General features: G+C 34.7%; 2 protein-coding genes and 1 non-coding gene across 3 annotated transcripts in view; 1 reads left to right on the plus strand and 2 right to left on the minus strand.

The window, feature by feature from the left end:
- Positions 1-2177: 2177 nt before the first annotated feature.
- On the minus strand, positions 2178-8991 carry LOC110033843 (cytokinin dehydrogenase 3-like). Its single transcript, XM_020738000.1, is given in 6 exon segments — positions 2178-2232; positions 2234-2551; positions 4608-4870; positions 7282-7485; positions 7581-7708; positions 8475-8991. Coding segments are annotated over 6 exon segments (1485 nt in total).
- A 10558-nt stretch (positions 8992-19549) lies between these two features.
- TRNAG-GCC lies at positions 19550-19620 on the plus strand. Its single transcript has one exon. It is a non-coding gene; the product is annotated as a tRNA-Gly (tRNA).
- A 2456-nt stretch (positions 19621-22076) lies between these two features.
- Positions 22077-27325, minus strand: part of LOC110027360 (protein HEAT-STRESS-ASSOCIATED 32) — a 24020-nt gene continuing 18771 nt past the window's right edge. The window contains exons 2-5 of the mRNA XM_020728755.1: positions 25435-25643; positions 25131-25341; positions 23278-23501; positions 22077-22366 (exon numbers count right to left, since the gene is read on the minus strand). Coding sequence (XP_020584414.1) covers positions 22247-22366; positions 23278-23501; positions 25131-25341; positions 25435-25643 — 764 coding nt within the window. The 3' untranslated portion in view covers positions 22077-22246. The remainder of the gene's footprint in view (positions 22367-23277; positions 23502-25130; positions 25342-25434; positions 25644-27325) is intronic.

The raw sequence follows: 27325 nt of genomic DNA on the forward strand, positions 1-27325 counted from the left end.
GGTATGTATGAAAAGTCATAGGCAAATAACAAGGTGTACTTGATGAAGAAGTTATTCAACTTGAATATGGTGGAAGGTGTTTTTTTTGCTTAACACCTGAATGATTTCAATACTATTACAAATTAAATGTCATTTGTTGAAATTGATTTTGATGATGAGATACGTGCGTTGATATTGTTGGAATCGTTGCCAAATAGTTGGGAAGTCGTGTGGATTTCAGTTGGCAGTTATGCATTTAAATCCAAACTGAAATGTTATTCGTGATTTGATTTTGGCTGAGGAAGTGCGTAGAAAAGATTCTGGCGAGATCTCAAGTACAAGTTCGACACTGAATGTTGATTTCAGAGGGAGATGACAAGACAATAACTCAAATAGAGGGAGATAAAAAATCAAAGTCTGGTCAACAGACAATCTGTTGGAATTGTGGCGAGGCTGGCCACATAAGAAGGAAATGCAGGAATCTCAAGAAGATGGAGAATGATAGCGCAAATGTGGCATATGAAGAAATACATGATGCACTGTTGCTGACAGTTAATAGTTATGTTGATGATAAAAGTGAAGAGGATATTGGGTCCGAGGCACCCATTCCTATTGTTCCACGGACAGATGATGAAGAACCAAAGAACTATGAGGAAATCTTACAAGATGAAAGTTTGAGCAAGTGAGAGTTGACAGAACTTCCATCAGGGAAGAAGGCATTGCACAACAAGTTGGTTTATATGGTGAAGACTGAGCATGATGTTAATAAGAGATACAAGACTATATTTGTTGAAAAAGGCTTTCAGCAGAGACATGATGTTGCCCATGCAGTGGGAGTTGTAAGAAGATACAAGAGTGGCCCAGGAAATTGCTTGGAGGTGCAAAGCTATGTGGAGCATGCTAATATGTTGATTGAGGGTGTTACTATTGAGAAATTGAAGTTGTGCATAGCTTCAGTTGGTCTTCTGGAGTGAAAACAGAGGCTTTGTATTGTAGAGGTAAAGGATTCATGGTGGAGTAAATTAGTTTGAGGAAGGAGATGTTGTAGTATGTGTACCGGTCTCCAAGTGGGAGATTTGTTAGAAGTGGAGCCCGGTCTGACCCCCGCTTCCACTCACCCGATCGTGAAACATTGCGATCTCTCGCTTCGATTGCAAAATAGTCGGGACCGTTCCCGTCTGGCGTCGATTCGCGAACCGTAGGCGCTAACCGCTTCTGTGTTCCTCTATTGCGAAGCGAAGCATTCCTTCGTTCCTTCCTGTTCATGATAAAAGGTATTGCAAGGTGGCTCTCATTTAGTTTTTAGAAGTCACTTTGTTCTTCTTCGGTTTTCCTCGGGATAGAGGAAGACTTCCTCAGGATAGAAAGAAAGAAAGTGCAAGAGGTAGTTTCTTGCAGTGAAGAAATAAGAAAGAAGAAAGAAGAAGAAGATTGTTCTTACTTGACTTTTTCTTGGTGACTTGTGACAAAAGAGAAATTGTGTTTATTTCTCTTGTAAGTTTATCTTTTTCTGTGTATCTCGGTGTAAAGTTTCTTCGGTGTATCTCGGTGTAGAGAGAGAAGAAAAGAGAGAGATGAAGAGAGAACAACGAAGTGAGAGCGAGGATTCCTCTTGTAAATCAAGGTGATCGATTGATGTAAATTCCTCAACTAGTAAAATCCTCTGCAACTCCATGAACGTAGGCAATTTGTCGAATCACGTAAATCTCTATGTTCCGCTGTGGTGTTAACTATTTTCTAATATGTCAACAACATTACCCTGATGATCATAGATATTCTCCACACAAACAGTAAGCTTATTATTACATTAAATTTTATAATTATACAAAATGGAGGTTCATCTAAAAAAAAAAATGATTTAGACTGCCTCGGAGCACTTTTTCTAAACTTCTCTTCCTAACTTTGCCTTGCCCTGAGGGCTGCTAATATGGCTCCAGCTCAAACTAGTTAATTTTATTTCCCTAAAAAGAGTGCTGCATAAACTGCTCTTCATATTTTTTTCTTAAATACTCGTGAAACATACTTCAAACAAAAAAGTGTAAATCGTTTCAAATTTAAAAGTACAATCGACAAATTACAATTGCTGTGATCAAACCTGCACTCTACTTCCATTATCATTCCATCATTTTCCTAATGCGTTTTTCATACAAACATTGCATAGGTTGGAAAATGAAATCTCATGTGCATATATCCTCCACTCATTTTCTTCGAAAGATCCTCTGACCAGGTGCCAGACAATGCAAGGGATCAAACCTTCCGATCCTGGAAGCTCTGCCATTTCCAACCAAAGTGAGCTTTCCATTGCTTCTCATTCTGAAGATATGGCATGTATTGTTTTGCACCCATCCCTCCCCTATCGCCATTTCCTCCAAAGTCTGCAGGAAGAAGATGGCGAACTTTGGGTTCAGACGTGGCGATATTGATGATCTTCTGGTTCTGAATAAGCATGGCATCAAGGCAGGGAGTGCCGCGAGTACAGGTTGGTGGTGCTGACTGAAGAACACTAACAACATATACGATATCATCCTCAGTATCAACCTGTGGCAGCACAGCTGACATCTTGCGATTCCATCTGCATGGTGCAATTATTATTTTTTTTTCATGAAATTTTTGTAATCAGATGAAACTAATGACGAATTGCTTTTCAGAAAATATTTAAGCAGAGCAAGTTTACAATTTGAAATTTTGTAAGGGTTCAAAGTTGAATTTTGTTTCATTCTCTGGCATGATAGTTGAGTTTTAGATAACTTATGTGTCTGGGAGAAGGATGAGGCTTCAACTTGTGTTCAGCATGGATGAATATGTTATTGGATAAAGTCTGGATTGTTTGCTATTTGATCTGTAAACTTAGCTTTGGCCCATCAGTTAAGGATCGCATGGTTGATGGATGTGAAAAACAAAAGCTTTTCTTTTGATTTCATGTCATGGTTTCAGTCTGAACTGATGCGTTGAAGATATCATTGAATAGAAATATTGCTTTGTTAGACTAAAAAAATATAAATATAATGTAATTATGGTAAATATTTTATATTTTTTTGGTCAGATGTCTTCTTTTAAATTTTCTTTTTATATTTAGGTAACCAAACTGGACTATTTTTCCCTTATACTTTTATCATGAGGGGCACATTTTATTTGATTTCATTTTTGGCTTATTATAATTGAACTACCAGATTGATTTTATCCCCTGACAACTTTTGTTACTCCAACAACAACAACAACAACGAAATCTTTATCCCAGTAAGTGGGGTTGACAAACTATGTCTTAGGCATCACACCAGGCTTTGATTGAAAACTTGAAAACACTCCGAAATCTTGGAAAAAAAAAAAAAACACCCCTACACATTACACGACCTAGACCTGAAGGATACAACGTTAGCCATCCCCGACAAACCGACAAAATACTTGCAGATCAAGTGCACATCTCGCCCTAACAGAAACACACACGCATTCAACAGGCATCGATCATATCGCGATCCGACATATTGAAGTAGGGTCTGTACCACAACCGATGTGGAGCAGAAAAAAGCCGTTCATTTTTTTCTAAAATTATTTTTACACATTTAAAATTAGAAAAATATACCGTCATTATTTATTGAAAATGTTTTCATAAGTTTTAGTAAGCTAGAAATTAATATTTATGTTTAACTATATTTTATTAAATAACACTTTCAATTTTCGTTAAATTTTCTTAAACAAAATTTTGAATTTCAAGCAATGAAATAAATTTATTATTGGCGTGCGAATTGCAAAGGACGGCAATTAGCAAAATCGTCGCACGCCCAACTTGTATTTTACTGCTCATTTGTTTAGTTAAATATCATTAAATTTCAAGTTTGGTGGTTTATTAAATATGATTTTGTTTACATGTAATAACATTTACAATGTTAAATGATAATTTTAATGTTATCTTCTCTCAGATTAATACAAGAGGCTTTTACATACATAACACACAAATCTTATATATTTGCATATCTTGCCAACGCCTGAATACTCATATTTACATGCATATCCCTCAAATAATTAACATCATATATATATATATATATATAACATATCACTATCACTATTTTTCATGCATAAATTTATGACACCAATGCTATAAGTATAATTATCATGGGTTTTAAATGTGTAAATACATACTAGTTGTGTGGTATGCATGTAAATTTCCCAATATTTGAAAGACTTAATTATGTATTTACATATCTAACACTTAAAGTTCAATTTAAATGTATTAACATATTAAAGCCTTTCAAACATGTAAAATTTACACCTAAACATCAATTTAAATACTCAATATTGCATAGTACGTATTTTTAAATGTATTTACATATATCTAAATATGCTTTACACATGAAGCCTTTCAAAAACATATAAAATTTACATACGAACCACTTAATTCTTATGTATTTACACATCTAACACTTAAACTTTAATTTTTTACATATATAAGCTACCCTACCTACACATGAAACGGCGTATTTCACTTTTTAAAAGTTAAGCAGTGATGTTTTTGATGTTATATGAAAGATTTCGCTGTCATAAAGGTAAAAAACTAATGTTAAGGTGTTAGATATGTAAATACATAGGAATTAGGTGGTATGCATGTAAATGCTTGAGATTGAACTTACTTGTGCCGAAACATTGGATAAATAATGATAGGGCCTGAATTGTATGTATCTGCAATGGCTTTCAGCAACAAGTTCTTAAACCTCCTTATCTGAGTTCTTGGAACGAAGACGTTAAGCCATGGATGAGGCACCTCCCACAGCCCCTCCTTCCTTAGCTCCAGCTCCGACTTCCTTACCCGGTTGAGGAATTCAAAGTAGGAAGTATTTGTAATCTCGGCCGTTGATTCCCTATACCTCAATTTTCGGAAGATCTCCTTCAGTCTCTGTTATATTTATGTTAATAAAGGAATAATGAGGGTGATTAATATTTAATATTTCAAGAAAAAAGGCTGTGATTCTATTTAAATTAATATGAAGAATATTTATTTGTATTTAGTCATGATTGATTTGATGCTTTTCCCAAACATTGGCAAGGTGGTGTGCATGACCTTGTCTGTAAACCACTCTTTAGTGTAGTGTACAATTGACAAGGTGGTATGATGATGATGGCTGCAGTGGCTAAAGATATGAAGGCTTTCTCAAGTGAGTGCACTATAAACTAAGGTGAAAAAATTCATTACCAAAGAGAAAAAGAAAGAAAAATAAAAGGAAAAAAAGAAGAAGAAATAAAATGAATGAAGAAACAGAAGTAGATTAATGAGAAAATTTAATTAAAAATGTGTGAACTCATTTTCTATTTTATCAATGTTTATGTGAGGTCAACATCTAGGTTCATATTGGCATTTGGAATATTTATTATGATATTGCTTTAGTTTTTATAGCTTGATATAAAAATTTATATTTTTAACAAATTTAAGTTCAAATTTAAGTTCAAATTTAAGCTTTTTGAGAAAGTTACCAAAACACAGTTTACCCACATGGACAAAACTGCGGTGTGGTGTAGCACCGCCACCGCATTGCTACCGCACCAGACCCTACATCCCTGTGAGTGTGTGGGAAAATTATTACAAGCATAAATTTTCGCATGTACTTCTACGACATTGATGAGCCAAAAAAAAATACTATTACTTAAGTTACGTAAAAATATTATTACCTAAAAAAAATAAATAACACAAGTTATTTCTTTTTTATAATTTTCTAAGAAAAAGAATAAAAATCCCAAAGAGGTCATAGATTTTAATATTATTACCTAGATTAAGTAATTGAATTGTTATTATCATTGAGAAGCTAAATATGATTATAAATAGTGTGTAGCATTATTTAAAAGGTTCCAATGTTGCTATCTAGAGTATTAGCATCTGACTAATTGTTTTCCAATAAGATTCAAGCTGAAATTTTAATTAGCAAAAGAGTTCTTATTTGCATTGACTTAAGAACATATGAAAATTAATTAACTCAGGCTATATATATCAGACATGCAATATTTTATTGAAGACCATGTTTATGAATACATATTTGAGAGGGTTATTAATCGGTATTTAGTTTCATCGTACTTAAATAATGAATATCATAAATAAGGAAATAAATATTGTACAATAAAAATATCCTCGACCAAATCTTCTATGGGATTTAATGGCTTGGAGCGGAGCTCGAGTTGTCAGAAATACCTCACGAGAAAAAATAAATCTGCATGGAGGACGACAAAAGGATAGTACTAGATAGGCCAAAGACCAATCGAGCGGTCGTCCAAGAGCCAATCAACTCATTGGTACATTGACTCGAAGGTTGCTCAAGCAGAGGTTGGTCGACAAGAAGACGACCCACCAGATATCCATCAATTAAATGACATGAAGCGAATTGATTAGAAGTAGATCGATTAAAGGGGGTTGGGGGTAGAATTATCATTTCACAATAATTTGAGTCTTTTATAAATAAAGAATCATCAAATGTAATCGAGGTGTTAACATCCTATACAAAAACACCCCACCCCCCTTACTATATGTTTCTCTCCCCTTTTAAGGCTTCATGAATTTAGAGGTATAAATGAGTTGAGCCAAGCTTAAACCAACCTAGGCTCAAGCTTGAGTTTGAGCTTGATTAATTTTATCGAGTTCGAGCTTAAGCTAGATAGAGATAGAGCTTAAGTCTATGAGTTTGAGTAGGCTCACAAGCCGACTTGTTAATTATTAAAGAGAGAAATAAAATTAAGTTAATATAATATTATAATAAAATGACTAATAGAATGAACCATTACAAGCGAAATAATAAGAAATTACTTAAAATTAATACACAACATTATTTCTTAAATACTTTTATTACTTTAAAAATAAAGTTTACAAATTAATATATTTTGAGTACATTTTATCAATATTTTCTTAAACAAACCAACTCACGTGCTAATGAGTCAAGTCAGAGCTAGCTTGAACTTAGCTTGTTAACTCATCAAGCTCATGAACTCAGTTCATGAGCCTAGCACAAGCCAGCTTGCGCATCGGCCAAACTCATTCACAGCTCTAGCTTCATTTCTTGGATGCAATTCATGGACAAATCTTGTTCCACCAAACATATTTTCGAATTATTTGATTGAAAGGGTGGGACATGCATGAACAATTAGGTCATATGCACTTATAAAGTAGAAGAGAATCCAAGTAAAAGTACGTACAATTAATAGAATACTAACGTTCCTTCAAAGCTAATATATATGCAGTGTATAAAAAAAGGAGCAGTTTAAAAAAAAAAAAAAAAAAAATAACAGCAATAAAAAAATCTGCAGTAAAGTCGTCGTAATTGATACCTTTTGCGCGACGTCTTCGTCGTCGTAATATACGGCAAATTCGATGGAATAGGAGACATCATCGTTTAATTTATGCTGCGAGGTATTTCTTTTCTGCAAATCAATGAATCCTTCAAGGTAGTCTACCTCCCCCCAATGAATCAGAAACTCTTGATCTTTCCTGAACCCTTCGAAGTCTTTGTAGGATTTTACGACCCATTTCACCTTTGAATAAAATAATATATAGAAGCAATCAGTTGCTGAAAAAATGTGATATTTTCTTAAGTTATTTAGCATGAATGATAAGTCTATATATGAACCATTTTGGGTGCGGGCTGTAACATGATTCTTGCTCTTGTTATGATTCCAAGCTGTCCAAATCCTCCCAATACGCCATAGAAAAGTTCTGAATCTTTCTCTTCAGAGCATGTTACGAACTCTCCTTTGCCTGTGTGAATAAAATATTTTCAGCTTTCGATATTCCATGCATGCATCTAGAGAATTTTTTATTGGATTTAGGATCTGGGACAGATTCAACTGTTTGAAGAAGTAACTACGAAGTTGCTAAAGAAGAAGCTGATGTTCAAAATGTTGAAGTGGATGGTGCAATTTTTTTTTTGTTTTTAAAGTCATATCATACCTTTCTAGCAACCAACGCAGCTAGTCAGGTCTCGTGGGAAAAAACGGCTTTCTATTACAGTTTTTTTGAGAATCTAGATAAAACACAATTTTATTAAACATTAAAAACTGCGATATGATTCTGAATTGTATTCGCACAGCCGCCCCAAACAAACTCTTACTCTTTTTATGTAATAAAATTAAGTTATTATTTAATTTTTCAATATGACAAACATTATTCTCTTTGCAAAACAAATTATTTATGCCTTGCATGCAGCTAGTAATGATTTGTTATCTATCCTAATTAGCACAAAGCTAATTTGATCATGATGCCTCTCAAAGAAAGTATTATAGTTATTTGATCATGATGTCTCGATGAAAGAATCTATTGTCATAAATCTGCTTTATATATATATATATATATATATATATATATTCCATATACTTATATATATATATATATTCCTTAAATTCTGTCCAAAAATAAAATTTGAGCAAATTTCCTTAAATACAGTTAGCTGGCTAACAAAGTATCTCATAGAGAATTCAAAAATAGAATAAGAAAACTTTTATGAAGAAATATCAAGTTCCTTTACCTGTGATCACATCCAACTCCAAAACATTTGAAATCTGAGGTCCATACTTGAATGACTGGCCACTGATACCACCAACAGAAAGAGTCCCTCCAATGGTGAGATACAAATAATCAGTCCATGATCTTGGACTCACTCCATACTTCAATGTCTCCTTCAACACCTCGATCCACAGAACGCCACCGCTAACGTCGACGAACTCTTTCTCAACCCTAATCATGGTGGGGAGGAGAGTCATGTTGATAATGATGCCACCTAAGGCTTGTGATTGGCCGTAGGTGGAATGAGCAGCTCCTCTTGGTGCTATTTGTAGGTTCATATTGTTTTTGGAGAAGATGGATGCAATGAGTAGGGAGATTTCTTGGGGTGATTTTGGGTTGAAGATTGCACTAGGGTTTTCTTCTATTATCCTTCCAAAGTCTAGGATTGAGTTGTTAGATTGAAAAGGGATGAGAGTTGCAGAGGAAAAAATTGAGAACAGATAGAGGAGAGTAGGTAAAAAGAGAAGAATGGAATGCATGGTTGAGGATGAATTTGATTAATAAGAGAGTGGAGTTGGGTGAGAGATGATAGGGGTCTTTCTTCTCTTTTTATATTTTTCTTTCATGGAGACAAAAAGAGAGACAAATTTTATGAAATCAAGTTTGTCCACGAATTTCCATTGGAGGAGGAGCTTTCTCTCTTAAATATTATGATTTTACTATAACCATCTATATATATATATAGATGTACCAGACCAGAGGGGACTAATAACTCACAAGCAGATGCTCAACCAACTGATCTGAGCACACGAGAGAGAGAGAGAGAGAGAGAGAGAGATAATGAAATATCCTCAAATATGATTTTATTTGATTTTATGCATATTATGGAAGTCAATGGAAGGAAAACGGGGGAATTGAGAATTAACTTGAAAGGATTTCAAATAAGATGTTGATTAGATATAGCAAATCAGATTTCTGAAGCAAAAGATAAGTTCTTATTGCGCATTACTATCTTCCAGAAATGTTTGTGAAATCAGAATTTTATGACGTGATTTCAATTAAGTTTTATAATATTTTTTCCAATTCTGAAACAAGGGCATATAAACGAATTAATGTGTCAAGTTGTTGAATATTAACATATTAAGGCCAAAATAGTTATTTTTAATTCCACGCTCAAGTATTTGTCAGCGAGCTTCCCTACTTTGTACGCAATAGTGCATATAATACGCTTACTTTTCTTGATATAATTAGTTTTGGATTGACTTCATCAAATTTGTGCTCCTTTGATTGATTTCCCTTGCTCTCCGTACACGTATCATAAGTAAATTATGATATTATAATTTCAACGAAGTTGTTGGAAATGTCAAATCAAAATTCTCACCTAAAAAGTGAATACACCCATTTTTATTGCATCCCATCACCATAAAAGAAAGTCCATATTGATGAGGAGTGGGGCCTGGAAGGGCACCCGCAGCTCCAAGGAAGTTGGGCAAGCATAAGAAATATTTCAGATGTGGTGCACGAGAGTCTGAATGGTGTGCCCGCACATGGAGAGAAAGTGTGCAGCGCGATCACACCAAGGCCTGTGGCGCCCCCGTGCCTTCCTTCTGTCGGGCACCTTTGCACCGACTGCAGATGACGCGGCATTCCCCTGCCAAAGATTGGTGCGGGCGTGACGGGGGCAATTACTCTCCCATTTCTGTTTAAAACCTCCATTCTAGCGACAAAGAAGAGAACTCTCGCGCGTGTGGTTTGATGTAGATGTAATATGTCATAATTTTTCCTTATGTTAATTCATATTTTCTTACATATTTATGATAATACTACACGCGATGAAGATATTTAATATGTTGTGCAGGTTATAAATGATTAAGCTGGTTTACGAAGAAAAAAGGTAAATTGGAGAGCCCAAATATCAAAAGAAGAGATTTTGGTTTGGCTCACCTATGCACGAAGCTCAAGCATTCGCGCCCTAGTCTAAAGAAGGTGGTGGCATACCCACGCCACTCCTAAGGCATGCTTGATCTTGGGCTAGCACACTCATGCCCATATACCAGTGCACCTGCGCCCCGCTTTCGCCAAAGATCAGTGCACCCACGCTGGCAGGCACAAGCTTTGGTGCGCCCTGCAATCAAAATTCATTTTTAGAAGTTCCTCTTAACTATTTGGATGCCCTAGCCATAAAAGCCGCTGTTGGAATGAGTATAACAACTTTTCGACTGTTGGAGGGTGTTCTTCCTCACTTTTAAGGAATCTTATGAGTGCTCTAGGTTTTTTCACGAGGGTTTTCCTGGGAGAAACTTGGGCAATTTCTTTGAGAGATTTGGTAGGGTTTTTTATGTGTCTAAGAGAGATTTAGTTTGTGTGGGAGAAAAAGTGTGGAGAGAGTATCATTGTACGGCGAGGATGGATGATCTTGCGTAGAGTATCTGCTTGGTTCTAAATTTTACGTTCCCACACTTATTTTTATTTAATAGTTTCAATTAAAATTTTCTATTTTTTCATATGATGTCATTTTGATAGATTTCTTTCATGCTCCTATGATGTAAGGGTGGAATGTTTCTCGTTTGTATTCTGTATGTGTTTTTCCCATAAAAATTAAGTACTCTATACTCTTTTGATGTATGCACATTATTGTGTTAACCTTCAACACTTTTCTCGTTTGTATTCTGTATGTGTTTTTCCCATTATTGTGTTAACATTATTGTGTTAACCTTCAACACTTTTCTACGCAACACTTTTTACTTCTGATCTGATCAATTAGAATGTAAAAACACTTGTGATGCAGGAATTCTAAGTGTCGCCTAGTGAAATGAGTAGTTTAACACACAATAGTCTAGTGGAATTGACATATTGTCATTAAAAATTACAATCTAGGTAGGGGATCTTAAGAGCCCTAGGAAACGCCGCACGTTTAATTCTCACTTAACAGTAATATGATTTTCAACTGTTCTTATGACCTAGACATAGGCTAAGAAAAAAAAATATCCCTAATTAGAAACTATCTTGTATGTGAATTCATAAAAAAAAATGTAGGGCGAGAAACTACCACACCTAAGTAATAGAGGCATGAGTCTTACTTCCTCGGAAGGATACATTACAACAACAATTATTGAAATCAATGGCCTTTCATTCAATCGAAATTTTGAGTAATTGTTCGTGGGTTATTGACGACATATTCAACTTACGGATATCAGATGGCTTAATCTATAGGTTTTCAATAAACAATTTTTCTAACGACAATCATTTATATATGACAGTTTAAACCATCAGTTCATACCAACTTATAAACCGACAAACTCAAGTTGTCAGAAAATTCACACGTTAATTCTCACGTGATATTAACTGATGACTATTCGACAATGACTGATGGTTTTGGCCATCAGTTATTACTTTATTTAAAAATGACAATAAATGCATATCAGAAAGCCTTCGAAAGCGGTCTTTAAACACAAACCAACTCCAAAATTTCTCATTTCATTCTCCCCACGTGCTCATTCTCTAGAAACTCACTATTGCCCCTTTGATAGTATTTTGTCTAGAGTGAACGGTTTCTCAAGTTTTTACAGTCTAATCAAAGATAATCTCGATTCCAATCTTCCACTATTTTTTTAATTAATTTAAAATGTTAGTGTTTTGCATTTTGAGTTTGTGTTTGGTGAAAATTCAAATTTTTAATTTAATTTTCTATGTTTTATATGAATTATTTGATTGGGACATGCTCTATTAGATTGTTTCACATCTAAAACCTAATTTTTAGAGTTAAATTTGTATACTTAGCACAAAAAATTTTTTTTTTGATGCCATTTACTAGTATAGCACCTGAAACATTGCTTTTTTACAAATCTCTCATTTAAAAAAAATTCAAACATTTTTGAGTATGGGCTCCTCTCCTTCAGCTGTTAAAATCTCTCATATAAAAAGTTGTTACATATAGTTAGAGCTAGGATGCATAAATAACAAACTAGTTTTGCTCGTGAATTACCTGGGTTACACGGAGTCTGTCGTCAAACCACGACAACTTCAACTGTCTTTTATTGGTGTGCTCTTATACGTCGGTAGCTGAGGGCTCTCATTCCAATATCACAGTCTATCAACGAAATAAAATAACTAGAATATATGTTTAATATATAATAAAATTTAAATCAGAAATGGAATCTTAATAACCTCCGATTGTATTATGCATCTGGGAGCGCCTCACCAATGTGTTTGAAGGGTCCTATGCCTCCACAGTCCGAGTGTCGGTTCTACTTTGCATGCTTCCTCTTCTTTTGGTACTCCGAGAAATCCCATATCATGAGCAACGACGCAAAAATAACCTCTCTGAACCATAAGGGACGCTGCCACAATTTCTGAATATTGTCGAACATGCCCCGTTGGCGATTGCTGCCATTACACTCGAAGTTGACCCGAATGTGTGCTTCTTATTCAGAATGTCAGGAGAATTGCTTCTGTAAAATTACAGGGATTGTGTTAAATTGATAAATATATCAATACAACTTAAGATATTTGTGAACGATATATATTGCAAACTCTTGAAACCAAAGAATAATTGGAGGATGTAGTCAAAATTTCTTCTTCAGACGTATCATTAGAGTCACACTCATCACTTAGAGTAATTTCTTCGTGTTCGCTACTAGTTTCCTCTATATTGAGCTCTTCATAGATATGATCAAGTTAAAAATATAAATCTGACATTTTAGTTTCTTGACGAGCGGGTACAATTTTATTTTGAATATCAATTGTGGCTCTAGGTTTACTCGATATGACAACCATTCAATTAACTTTATCTCTTTCTTTGTGGAGATATCAAAAATAATAAACATGACTCGCCCATCAAGCTAGAATGAAAAATTCAAATTTAGCATACCTTATGTTTACTTTCATTTCTACCAGATTATATCATCAGTTTACCCTATTCCATGATTAGGAACAAGATTGAACCAAACACAGTTGAATAGGAAATCACTTCTTCAAGAATCTCATAATAGTCTATCATGCTGTCCAATTAACATTTGCTTTAGCATAAACACCCCAAATTACAAGTCTTTTTTTTCTTTCAGACCGGAATCTCGTATAAAACATGTACCCATTCACATAGTAAATTTGCTAGATTTCCAGAACTCATTGAGGAAATTTTTTCTTGATCTCTTTGATGGTGTCATTATCTTTAATTGAATTTAACGAATCCACGAATAAATTATTCACACATTTAAATTTTCTTATATTAGCTCAACCTGACATTTTTCACTCGAAAGAGTGAATAATTATAATAAAAATATCTTACTCACTAAAGGGTTGAACTTCGTCGCAATTAGGAGAACATAAAGCGTTGCTGCTCGAAGTTCCTAATCATCAAGATATGGTGAAATGTACCTCCCTGATGCTTTACCTAACTGCTGAAAAACAGAAAGCGTTGATGAAGACACCAAACCCAATGATTCTTTCATTGATTTTTCTTCCCTGAAATAGTAGGAACAGAATATTGTAGTCTCCTATAGTAAATATGCTTCACAATTCATATCTTATGGTGTGGCCTTATTCTTTATAATTTTCTACAGTTTATTCAAAAATCTATAAAACCTAATGTTATTTAGCACAATCTGACAATATTCTTTATAAATGATCGATTAATTACGCAGACCCAAAGTAATTATCTATTAAACGACACTTTCAGCGGTATTTTACTGGTCCTCTAATTAGTTTCTCGTGGGATAAATGTATAGCAGATACTCCATCGAGTAAAAAAAAACTAGGTGAAAATATTCTCTCGAGCTTGTAAAGTGTGACAAGAACGTTTTCTTCTAACTAGTGCACACCGTGAAGTGAGTTGCGCATAGTTCTCTGAAGAACACACTGATTTTTATCAATTGATTAACAACTTCACTCGACAAACAACTAATTATGGTTTGCATCAAATTTTACTGAAAAATATACCAGTCATGACTTTTCATTCCAAATATTTTTTTCCGCACCCACATGAGCACAAGAACTCAAATTTGAAGTATGCCAACTTAGAGCTCCTTTACCTCCAGCATTTTTGTTTGGAATTAATGAAGGGTATAAGAGCGCAGGCACTCGTTCGATCCCTAATTTATATGTTAATGGGTTCGCGCGCTCTTCCTTGGTGCCGAGATTTTGCAAATAACTCAACAAAAGTCTTTAGAGGTTAGAAAAAGCAGCTCATGCTCTCCGTTGGGAGAGATTGGAACCACTTCAAGACTGACGACCTCATGGTAGTAAAGACAGTCAACATTTGAAGGCGTTCAAAACTATCACCAGGCACATTGTTGATTTGAACTAGATGATGTTATCATTGGGTTCTGACCGCCCCCGGTAAGCATCCAATGCTGAAACTTTGAATTTCTCCTGGGGTTCCACTTCAGAGATCTGAAGGAAAAAATGGTATTTTTGTTGACGTGGCACTTCGGTGTGCCCAAGTCTTTGCTTCTCCACTTGTACAGATCCTACGATGTCTTGGTATTGTGATTCATTGGTTCTTTGGTGTCGTTGCTCAGTCTTCAGCCATCATGCGCAGGGGTTGCCTCCTACGGCGGGTGCTGCTCTTGGGGGACTTGACTTCCTGTTATGGCTGCGACAGCTCTTAGGACCTCTACGATATGAACCGACACCTGATTCATGATCTAAGTCTTCATCTCTTGCATCCCTCACTGCAAATGTTCCTCTATGTCATCTCGTGGGAGTTCTACAATTGGCAGCTTTTCTTTAGCCCCCTTTCCTCTCTCTATGATTACTATGGTCTTCTTCTTGTCGACGACATGACTCCACACTTACCACACCTTTTGGGATGTTAAATCCAAAATTATCCAGAAGATACACCTAAGGAATAGGGCGCTAGGAAGAGAGAAAGGGAGAGAGAGAGAGATAGACAGAGAAACACACTGTGTGTGAGAGAGAGAGAGAGAGAGAGAGAGAGAGCAAAGAGAACAAAAGCACATTATAGAATAGTAAAATCATTTAACCTTTATTTGTGAAATGAACCCCTATTTATAGGGATGAGGAATGCATAATTACATATTGTACTCTTAATATACAATGATACGAAAAAGACATTTCAGTCAATTCATGAATATTAGGCCGAGAGCCCTGAAAATTCTCGACCGTATAGGGCTAGGGAGATTTGCAACCGACCTAGATAGGGGCGTATAAACTCCCGGGCGAATAAAGTTGGGTAGGTTCCCCGCTGGACAGAGTTGGGTAGGCTCTCGACCGGATGGGGTCGGGACCCAAAAAGTTTCCAGCCAGTCGTGTGCCTGTTCATTTTCTGGCCTCGCTTCATTTTTAGTCGGGCAGCTCTTTGTTAGGGCCCATGTAAACTGTCGATTTGGCTATTTGTTAAGAATTCACTCCTATGCAAATTGGGCGGAGAGTTCCTGCTAGCTATATCGGGGGTCGAACGATTCGCTCTGCTCATTCAACCAGAGCAGATGAAGGTGCTCGATTTACCCATGTGGGTCTTATGCTGACATGTTGATTTCTAAGAAGGTGACCGAGCTTATCTGGGGAATGCTTTCCTCCCAGTCTTATGAAAGCCGGCCTACGAGGCATGGGGTAGTGGATTACCTATTGTTGTGAGAGATTTATATATATACTAGTTAATGTGGTATATATGTAAATCAAACAGGAAAACGATCGACGAAGTGAAAAATAGAACGAGAAAAATCACACCAAAAAAGAACAACACAGCGAAACACATAGATTTACGTGATTCGGCAAATTGCCTACGTCACCAGAGTTGCAGAAGATTTTACTACTTGAGGAATTTACATCAGTTGATCACCTCGATTTACAAGAGGAATCTCTCACTCTCACTTCGCTGCTCTCTCTTATTCTCTCTTTGTTCTTCTCTCTCTACACCGAAGAAACTCTACATCGAGATACACCGAAGAAGACAAACTTACAAGACAAATAAACCCAATTTCTCTTCTGCCACAAGCCACCAAGAAGAAGCCTAGGGAGAACAATCTTCTTCTTCTTCTTTCTTCTTCCTTCTGCCGCAAGGAACTGCTCCTCCTTGCACTTTTCTTCCTCTGCCCCGAGGAAACCTTCCTCTATCCCGAGGAAACCGAAGAAGAACTCAAAGCGTGGCTACAAAACCTAAGGAGAGTCATTCGAAGTTTTTTATCACCAACAGAAGGAAGCGATGAGATGCTTCACTTCACAAAAGATGAAGACGGAAGTGGTTATTTGTGAAGAGATGTGACTCTCCAAAGCAAAGTAACAGTCCAAGCATAGTGAACCGGACTCTACCGTTTCTAACAATACCCTGGGCAGGTTTTCACGATGCCACATTTCTTTCTTCGCTAGCTGTGGGATAGGCTCAAGATTCATGTCGACACATTCTTGATATAGACATATGTATATATGTATGTATGTATGTATGTTCACATAAATCAAGTTAGCCAAAGTGTAATATCATTGATCCCATCTCATTTCGATCATATTAATTCGAGCTCTATTGCTGATCCAATTTCTGTCCAATCCAGTTACTAAAATTTAAAACAATCGCTTTCAAATATTAAATCATTTGTTCCTCGCCAAACCCAGCTACTTATTTGAGAATCCTAGTTTCGTGCGACTGATACGAAATTTCATCGCAAAAGTCCGCCTTGGAAAGCTACCCAACACGCAAGGACCAGTTGTTGAGATACGGGATTGGAATTGCTGTTTAGTTTGAACTTTGAGCTTCTTCCGTCCTCACCATCTCACGTCTTCCTCTACATTGAACGTAGAATTAACTTCACCTCATATTTGTTTTAATATTGCATTAACATTCATGCTGATACATATTGGTTGCATCTACTGTATAAGACACCTCAGGTTGAGGGTTCGAATCTCCTCTGGCATAGTTAGCCTTAAGGAGGTGGCACTCAAATTGTTAGGCACATAAATGGTAGATGAAGACTCGTATATATCAAGTCTTCGTTAACTTTCCAATGTAATCTTTGCTTAATCTTTATTATTATTATTATTATTTTGAAGGCTTAGATTCTCATTGTATCTAATTTTTCCAATTACGTGTTCCCATAAAAGAGAGAGTACGAATTTGTTTGAATAAAAATGTATTTTAAGAACAAGAGAAAATATAGGTGAAGAAATCCTGATTCAAGTGCATTAATTATTATGGATTTTTTAGGGAAACATTTATCTTGAGATAAAGAGAATATATGATTGACGAATTTTTAATTACTAAATTTTATTTGTTTTAAATTAATTTCAAATGTCTTATTCTTACCATAAATATTAGATTCTCATTGATGAATGATGATGAAAAATTGGGGCATGTAGATGTTTAACATATAATTTTTTTAATTACAGACATAATACTCAAATCTTTAATGTCATATCGAAAATATCACTATTTTAATTTCTAAGAAGTGAAATATGTCTTCTGATGTATAGGTAATGGCACTAAATATATACTTATAAACCTCAAAATTTAGGTGCTAGATATATATAAATATATAAGAATTACGTGTTTTGTATTTAAATTTCCCTTCAAAAATTTGTAAATAATTGCCTTTTTGAATTTGCTACTTTTCAAATTATTGATTTCAAGAATTTATTATAATTATTATACTTTTTAATTGTTGTTCTTCTTAGTGTAAATATTCATTTGAAAGTGTAAGAACATTTAAAAAATGGTATTTTTTCTAAAAAAATCTATTATTTATTGTGTAGCAATCTCCATAAAGCGTTGCAGTTGTAGAAAAAAGTTGTTCAAACTTCAAATGAAGAAAGAAAATTCAATAATATAATTTCTTGATATGTCGTCAATAAATTTTTATCATTTATAGATTTTGAGGTGTGAAACAAATTTTTATCATTTATAGACTTGGAGTTGAGGTTCAATGTTCCACACAGAAGTTCCGGAGAATGTTACCCGCTTCTGCAACCACTGACCATCAGCAACCACCACTCGTTGACAACCCCGACCATATCCAAGATGACCGACAACATGGCTGCCCACTTCGAACTAAAACATTTAGGCTTGATTGGATTTTTCGTGGGCATTGCGGTTTAAAAATCAGCCAACTCTTACATTCTTAGCCAACAGAAGTACATTTTTCAACTTCTAGATACAATTGGAATGCAGGACTGAACTCCAATCAACACTCCCATACAAGTGAGATCGTCGCCTACCTCCACACCGAGTACTCTTTTTCACAATCCAACTCTCTACCAACAATTGACAGGTTCACCTCGGTATCTTACGGTCACTCAAACAGACATGTTATATATTGTAAATTGATTATGTTAATACATGCCAATTATAACCCATTACAAACAACTAACTCATCTTCTTAGATGCTCGAAAGGCACCAGACATTTCGGCTTGCACATCCAACTCAAAAATCTTTTTCTTCGCTCCTATGCGGATGCAGATTGGGCAGGTGATCAAGTGGAATGAAAACCCACCGTCAGAGCATGCTCATTCCTCGGTGAAGCTCTCATTTCATGGATTGTCAAGAAACAATCAGCAGTTGCAAGTTCATCCACGAAAGCGGAATGCCTAGTGTTGGCAACTGCAACTACCGATGTCATAAGGCTTCGTTATTTCATTTAAGAATTTGGGATCAATTTTCCACTCCATTGCGCCAATATTTCTGCAATGTCACTAGCTAACAACCATGTCTTTCACGCCCGGATGAAACACATAAAAGTTGATTACCATTTTATCTAGGATCATATCAACGCCAAGCATATTAAGATTGAGTACATCCTCACCAGGGTCAACCAGCCGACATTCTTACAAACACCTTACCAAAACAAAAAATCCCATGAGCTACGTACCAAGCTTAATGTTCTACCGAAAAACCTGAGCTTGTAGGTGGTATTAGCAACACTCCTCCCCCTCCATGATATTCATTACCTCCGTGGTTTCTCATCCTACATGCATAAATCATAACAAAAAAATGATGTATTTTTATTTATCTAAATTAATAAAAAAAAGTGAAAAGGTTATGACTAAATAGAATAATGATGGTAGTTTTTCTAAAGAAATAAAACGTCATAAAACGGTGATAAAAATCAAACATTGTTTATTAATATAAGTTTTTGAAAAATGCTTAATCAGCACCAGTGGTCTAGTGGTAGAATAGTACCCTGCCACGGTACAGACCCGGGTTCGATTCCCGGCTGGTGCACTCAAACAAATAATGGATTTGATTTTTTTTTTTTATTTCGCCATAATTTATTTCAATCTCACTTCATGTCTCTTCTGTATTTGAAAAATAGATTTACAAAAATGTCCTATGATTTGAATTAATCTCAATTTTACACATCATTCTTAAAACATCTTGACTAATCTATTCAATTTAAATAATTTTCTTAAATCTAAACTAATTACATAAATATGATTTATCACTAGAATTTTGTCTTGTTATATATAAAACTACAATTATGTCTTAATCAGTCATCTATCCGGTAATGAATGTATTCCTTTTTAAACTATTAATAGTTTGCCATTAATCCTTTTTTTTAAAGCTATTATCAATGACAAGCAAGTAGTTTCTATATATTTTTTTTTTTCAAAAGAATGGTCGGAGGCTTTGATACGAGCCCCCAACCACCCTCATGTTAACCAATCAATCCCTCACCGCAAGAAAGATGCACTCAGGCCGTCAGGTGGGATCGAACCCATGACAAACATTACAGTCTTGAAAAAGCTTATTATCAAATCGCAAGCAAGTTGTTAATGAGCCTATTAACGAGCTTTAAATTTTATTATTTATGATCATAAACAAATGAATGTCATACCAATTAATTTAATCAACCAATCATTAGTTGATTGAATGGCCATAATTAAACTTTAACTCTACCCATTATTAATTTAACCAGTCAATTTTTTGATAGCTCATCTCAAAATCAATAAAATCAAGCATAAATCAAGATGCACTTTTTAATTTGAAACATTTATAAGTAAATTTTAGATCATTACATTTCAACAAGAAGGATGCAAAAACTTCAAAAGGTTATGTGCATGACGACTCCCATATCATTCGATATGAGCCACGGATGATTCCAAAAATCTTATCAGATCTCATTTTGGAGTGTAAAATTCAACAACTTCGCTGCCAATCAATTCCTTTTGTCAGATTACTTCGAAAGAACCGATCAGGGCAAAAAGCAAATTGGAAGATAAAAAAATAGATGATCACGAAGTACCCACGGCTATTCTAAAACTATTGTACGAATTTGGAAACCAAATCCTATTCAGGGGTAACATGTATATGCATTTTTTTCCCCTTCCTCCGGCTATCACATGATCTTGTATGTGTTGCCTTCTCGATTCAGAATATTTTGTTCATTTTTCTCCTTCCCGCACTCTATCTTCCAGTCTCATAACAAACTAAATTATGGATGGCCTGATCTCTTTCCTTTTCTTGTGATTCATTAATGTTGCCTTCCTGATTCGTTCTGTTGCATCGTCTCTCTGTTCTATCAAAGTATAGCATGGGCCAGGTCATAGAATGACTACATCATGAACTCCCTACTCTCATAACAAACTACATAATTATGTTTAATATATCTAATTGCATAATTTGTAACAATTAAGAATTCTACATTTAGCAAGATTGTTATTTGAACCAATGAATACATAGAATTATCGTTACTACTTCCTCGAGACAAGTATTTGCTTTTTATCAGGTGATATTGTACACTTTTCTTGTTAGTGGTGTTAATCATTTTTATTTGTAATAGATTTCTAATTATTTTATAAGATTGTCAGTCATGCCTTTGTTACTTCAGTTTTCTTAATTTATGCTTGTGATGGATTTCAATTATTGCTCATAATGAAATAATTAAATATATTATTCTATAACTGCAAAATTTCTTGCATATTTAATTAAATACTAGAATTATAATATTTTTTACAGTACTTTACCTTTATAAAAATACATGTAAATTCATGTTATATCATAAGTCTGTGCGAAGTAATATATTTCTTATGTATTATTCCTGTATAAAAATATGATATACTTTTGTGTAATGGTGTGCGGGTCGACGGAACCCTTTTGGATATTAGCAAATAGTATCGACATGCCCGCAAAATAATGACTTCGCAGGAAATCATCAGATTTCTTCGGCTAGTATGAACATTTTCAGCTTCATGGTACTTGTTAGAACCGATTATAGAAATATAAATTAAATTAAAATTGATTAAACTGCATGTTTCAATACTCATACCTTATTTTTCTTACAGTTTATACTTTAATAAATAATTATTATTTATTAAATTTGGTTATGAAACTCTATTTGCAGGACATGTTCCATTCAACTGCTAATAGAACTATCTCCAACTGAGAAAAATTTTCAGTTTTATTAGCAGTTGAATGGAACATGTCCTGCAATAATATCAGTGAATTTTCTCAATGGCAACTTGCCACGTGACAAGTGAACTCCACTGTAATATTTAAAAAGGTGGGGTCATAAACTATTATTTATCAAAGAAAACTTTTCTTTTGCAGTCCCTTCCCTTCCTTCCGCGACTCTTGAACTCTCAAGTCACAAACAAACACATAGTCTTCTAAATCCAAATCAACGTATTTGCTACTCAAATCCAAACCATCAAATCAAACTCAAAAACCTTAATCGATAAGAGTAATCAGGCAAATTCCTTTCCAATTGAGTAAAACCAAAATCACTTTTACCATGGAAATGAAACGCGACACCACAAAGTTATTCAAGTTATTCATGACTTCACCAAACTAAACAGACGCATCAAATCACACATTACTGCAATGCAGCGCCGCAAAATAAAAAAAAAACTCATCTGAAGAAATAAAATGAAGAGTCGAGCCCAAGCACAGACGCATGGTTTCTGCCCAGATTACCTCCGCGGAGACATTCCAACTTCATCACCTCAGAATGATCGGTAAAAATATTCACCTGGAAAGGGCATTTAAAAAGAAAATTAACAGATTACTACATAAGACAAGGGAAATTTACATGCAAACCCCACAATTCTTATGCATTTACACATCAAACACTTAAAAGTTTGATATTTACATTTATGACACATTGGTGTCAATGAAAAGTTGCATCTCACTTAAAAAAAAAGAAAAGGAAGCAATGATATATTTTGATGTAATATTGAATGGGGTGTTCGGCTGGTAGAATTAATGTTAGTAGGATTTAGTAAATCCATAAATCTTAAATTCATAAGATCTACCTTGTATTTAGTAAATCCGGATTTAAGCCAAATCGAGGGCAGAATTAGGGACATAAATCTGAAAATTCAGAAATCCATGGAACTCGTTCGTGTATTTTAGCATTTGGATGGATTTAATAAATCTATTGGTGGTATTTGGTAGCATACTATTAATAGTATTTAGTGAAGGATTTAGTTTAAATCCAGCCGAACACTAAAAAGCTCAACATTAAATCCAACGCTCTATTAAATCAAGTTTTCTAGCATTCTTTATATTTTTGCTTGCGTTCTTAATCTTTCTTGACATAAATCCGGATTTATTAACTCTAATTGTGAGACAAATTTATTCCGTCGTTGCTCACAATTTCCGCCAACATAGTAAATATGAATTTATCGGATTTGATAAATACTACTTGACGCAAATCTAAGTTGCAGTCAAACACCACCATTAAAAGGAACTACCAAACACCACCTAAAGATTGAGTGCTTTGCATGTAAGCACAAGATTTTAAGCGTTAGATATGTAAGTAGTAGATAAAAATTGTGTGGTTTGTATGTGAATGCCCTTAAAGACAAACATAAGTGCAGAATAGAATTGATGGTGAGTAAAATTATAGCAACAGAAGGCAGAAAGACCAAAACAAATCACCTTTGGCCCATATCGTTTTACAAACCACTCGGATGTCTTTGCGTTGGATGCTTCGAACATCGTCTTCTCCAGGCCCAGACGTGCGACAATTTTTGCAATCATGTCTGTGCGTAAATCTTCAGCATATTTGCAAACATCATCAGCATCGATCATGATCATATCAGCCCCAGCTTCTAAACATCTCTCAGCCCTTCTGATCAGTAAATCCACGTCTTCTACAATTTCTGGAAGAGAGGCAAGTATTAGAGCACTGATTTGTAGTATTTTGAAATCAAAAAGCTTCGTTGCAGGAAATCTTGCCCAAATGTTTTCACAGCCAGACTTCTGCTTAATGCCACGAAGAGGATAAATGTGATAGTCATGTCGACTTATGGAGAAAAATGTTTGGTGTGGATGAGAAAGGTGCGGATTAGTGATAAACGTACGGTACATGTACACCATATTTGCTCCTACTTGTCAAATCATAAGGCTCTGCTAGGTTTGAAGGAATTGAAAGAATGTGAGGGTAAATCAAGGAAATTGAAATGGTTAAGTTGAATAGAAATTATTTTTAAAATACTTGTTTGGTTGAGCAGATATTCTTTACTTATTTGGTCAAATGATTAATGAAGGGTCTGCTTGGGATCATTTTTGCTTTTTATTTTTATTTTAATTCCAGTTTTATTTTTAAAAACATATTTATTTAATGTATTTTTCATATATTTTTATTTCTTATTTTAAAAAATAAACTGACTTTTATTTTAAAACATGTAAAATAACTTTTTGATATTTTTAATATTTTTAATAACAGCTAATATATATATATATATATACATGGACATACACTGGTTCTATTTTCCATTAAAGTTTGGTAGAAACTTATCGGCAGAAAAGAACATTTGTTCATATTTCCTAAACAAATCCAAGTACCTATTTATTGCATTAGAACAAACACTCAATATGAAACTATAATGTAAAATGTACTTGCCATTCCTTCAATTCCTTCAAAACAAACAGACCCTAATAATAATGACATGCTAGAACACGCACAAATAATTCAGTTTAATATGCAATTAATTGTCGTCTAAATTTTGTAAATTATAACATTCAAAACTATTCGTTATACTTAATTGGTTAAAGTTAAATAGTCAAAATGAAGAAGTGCCTAGCGTATCACGTCATTAGAGAATTTAATAAAAACGTAAAAGCAAAATTTAATAAACTACTATTAGGAATGGACAAATTTTATCACAATTATTCTTTCCAATCCACTGATACAAGCTTCAATTTATTACCAATATTAAACTACTCATATCATCAAATAAGAGACTTCTATAGCTTTTGTCAACCATCCGGGCCCTCCCTATTAAGTTTCACTCCCAGATTTTCTATTAAAAAAAAACAACCACTCATTTAACTATATGGTTGATAAACTAAGACGGACATAAAATTCTCCAAATCATGACTTAACAAAATTTCTTCTGACATGCAATACAGGCACATATAAAATATAATAAATATTTTTATTATTTAAAGATACTACAATATATTAAATTCTATTTATTTATATGTTAACATAGGTTATCAGCAGTGTACTGTTACTATGATCTGTAACAGTCACAAAATTGAAGGTTACGTTACACGTTTCCCCTTTTCACTACTAGTTTAAATATGGTACAGCCAATAAACATGCACTAGGGAAAGGAAAATCGAGAATAGTGATAATTTAAAATATAGTAGGTTTTTATAACCTTATAATGCTATAAATTGATAACAACATTTACTATAAAATACTCAAGCATGGACATAATAGCTATAAGGCACATGTCAACATGTAAATAACTATACCGATAGATTGAAGCGGACTATTTTACCGTAATTTCTTTGGACTGGAGCAACATAAGCTCCAAAGGCCCTATTCCCAGCAGTCGGAATATCAGATCCTTCAAACTTCACTGAAAACTGTGGCTTGGCTTTAAGGCCACCATTCTTTATGAGGCGAACGAACCTCAAGAGAGACTCTTCTGGGATCTTAAGCGAAGCAGCATTAAGTTCAATTGTGTCAAATCCCAAGTTCTTACATTCCTGAAAATATTCAATTACGCAAAAGTGATTTCCTTATCAAACTGAAAAGGTGTAATAGATTTCCCAATGTTGTGAAATATAGATCAAAGAAACCTCCACATATTGTTTGAATGATGCAGGCCCTTTCCTTAGCAGATGTTCTGCCCAATCACCTGTACTAACGTAAACACCATGCCTATGTGCCAGGTCTGTAATTTCTTTGACATAAGTTTTGGGCAGTAAACTGTGTGAGCCACCAGAAAATTTCAAACCGTCAACAAATTCTCCAATGGATTCTAGTATATCCTGCGAGATAGAAAAACATGGATTTGATTTGTCATCCATGCCATAAAAAGCATAAAATTTTCAATATTACCTCTGACATGACATCTTTAAATTACAAATAAAAATACTTCCAACACGACACCAGAATGTCCTTAAATGAAAGAAAACCAAATCAGTAAATGTTGTCAGAAGCTCTGACAAAGCTCCAAACTCCTTGAAATTGAATAAACCCACAAGATTTCATCGAGAATTGAATTTTAGAGACTACAAGCCTATAGAGTTGCTCAGAAAAAAAATATAGTGGTAACTGTTGCAAATTTATTGTTTTTTATTATCATTTTAGTGTTATGATTCACGATGGCAACGACCATGCTTGCCATATTGAGAAGTACCATATCTCCCTCAGGTAACAATTTTTTATCAATCTAAAAGGCCTTTTCCTTCACTTTGATTCATTTTATTCCTACCCTATGTCATCAATAAAACTTTGATCTTTTTTTTTTTTGTTCTTTTTTTATTTGCCTTCACAAAAGAGGGCATGCGTAAAGTTTTGATTAAGTTGTCTCAACTGTGGTATGAAGGTTGTGGTTTCAAAGTATGGAAACATTATGAAAACAGCGCTCTTTGCAATGACCAGGCATTAAACATAAAATGAACTCGTTTAGTCCAAGCACCAACAAATCACAACATATGTGGCCAATAAGTAGAAAAATAATAATAATAATAATAAAACCTATATAATCACGCTTGCATTCATTATATTGTCATCGTAATGGAACACATGTCTATTACTCCCACTTCACACACACACACACACACACACATACACTGTTAGAAAATAATGTATGAATCTCGTGTTTTTCATTGTATAAAGAAAGCTGATATTTATACAAGAAGTTTAATGTTTAGAATAGGAAAGAGGAGTAAAATAAGAGCAAAATTATGCCTAAAATTATGTCTATGCAATCAAGACTATTTACACCGTATCATGGCAATTAGTGCTATTGATTTCTTTCCTATAATTACAATATTTTATGCATATGGTTGATTTTGTATTTAATTACTTCCGGATATCATGCATGGGATTGATCCTGCAATCCTTAACACCCTCAAGTTCGTAATGTATGTTAATAATTCATAACTTGCTGAGTAGTATCAAGAATTGAGAAGAGTTAAGTGGTTTTGTGAAAACATCAACTTGCTGCTCTAAAGTGGACACATATCATGCATGGGATTGATCCTGCAATCCTTAACACCCTCAAGTTCCAACCATCCCTAACTTCTTAAGAGTGAAAGACACCTTTCTCCCTTCGACTATCTTAGAACCTTAGAAATGGGCCCCGCCTTATTTTAAAAAAAAATTCAACCCGTTTCTGTACTCTTTTGTGGTTTCGCGTGTGTGATATCGACTTCTAACACTTAAAAGGATGAAACCAACATGAGGAACCCAAAAGGGATTCCTATAGGACCTTTTGAGCCTTAGGGTGACCTTCTGCACAATTCGCACTCTCACACGCATAAACTTCGCAATTCACGCGTCCGATCGCCACGAGTCGCATCGCTTGCACTGTTATTCATCGAGGGCTCGAGTAAACCTTTTGAGACGATCGATCGCGGGTCGAAATTTTGTGAAATTTGAATTTCGACACGTTTTTGACCCAATTGTCGACAACGTCGTCCGAGCGACCCCGGATGACAAAATGGACTGTACCGGCGGGTC

The sequence above is a fragment of the Phalaenopsis equestris genome, unplaced genomic scaffold (assembly GCF_001263595.1).
Source record: "Phalaenopsis equestris unplaced genomic scaffold, ASM126359v1 Scaffold000002, whole genome shotgun sequence".
Classification (NCBI taxonomy): Eukaryota; Viridiplantae; Streptophyta; class Magnoliopsida; order Asparagales; family Orchidaceae; genus Phalaenopsis; species Phalaenopsis equestris.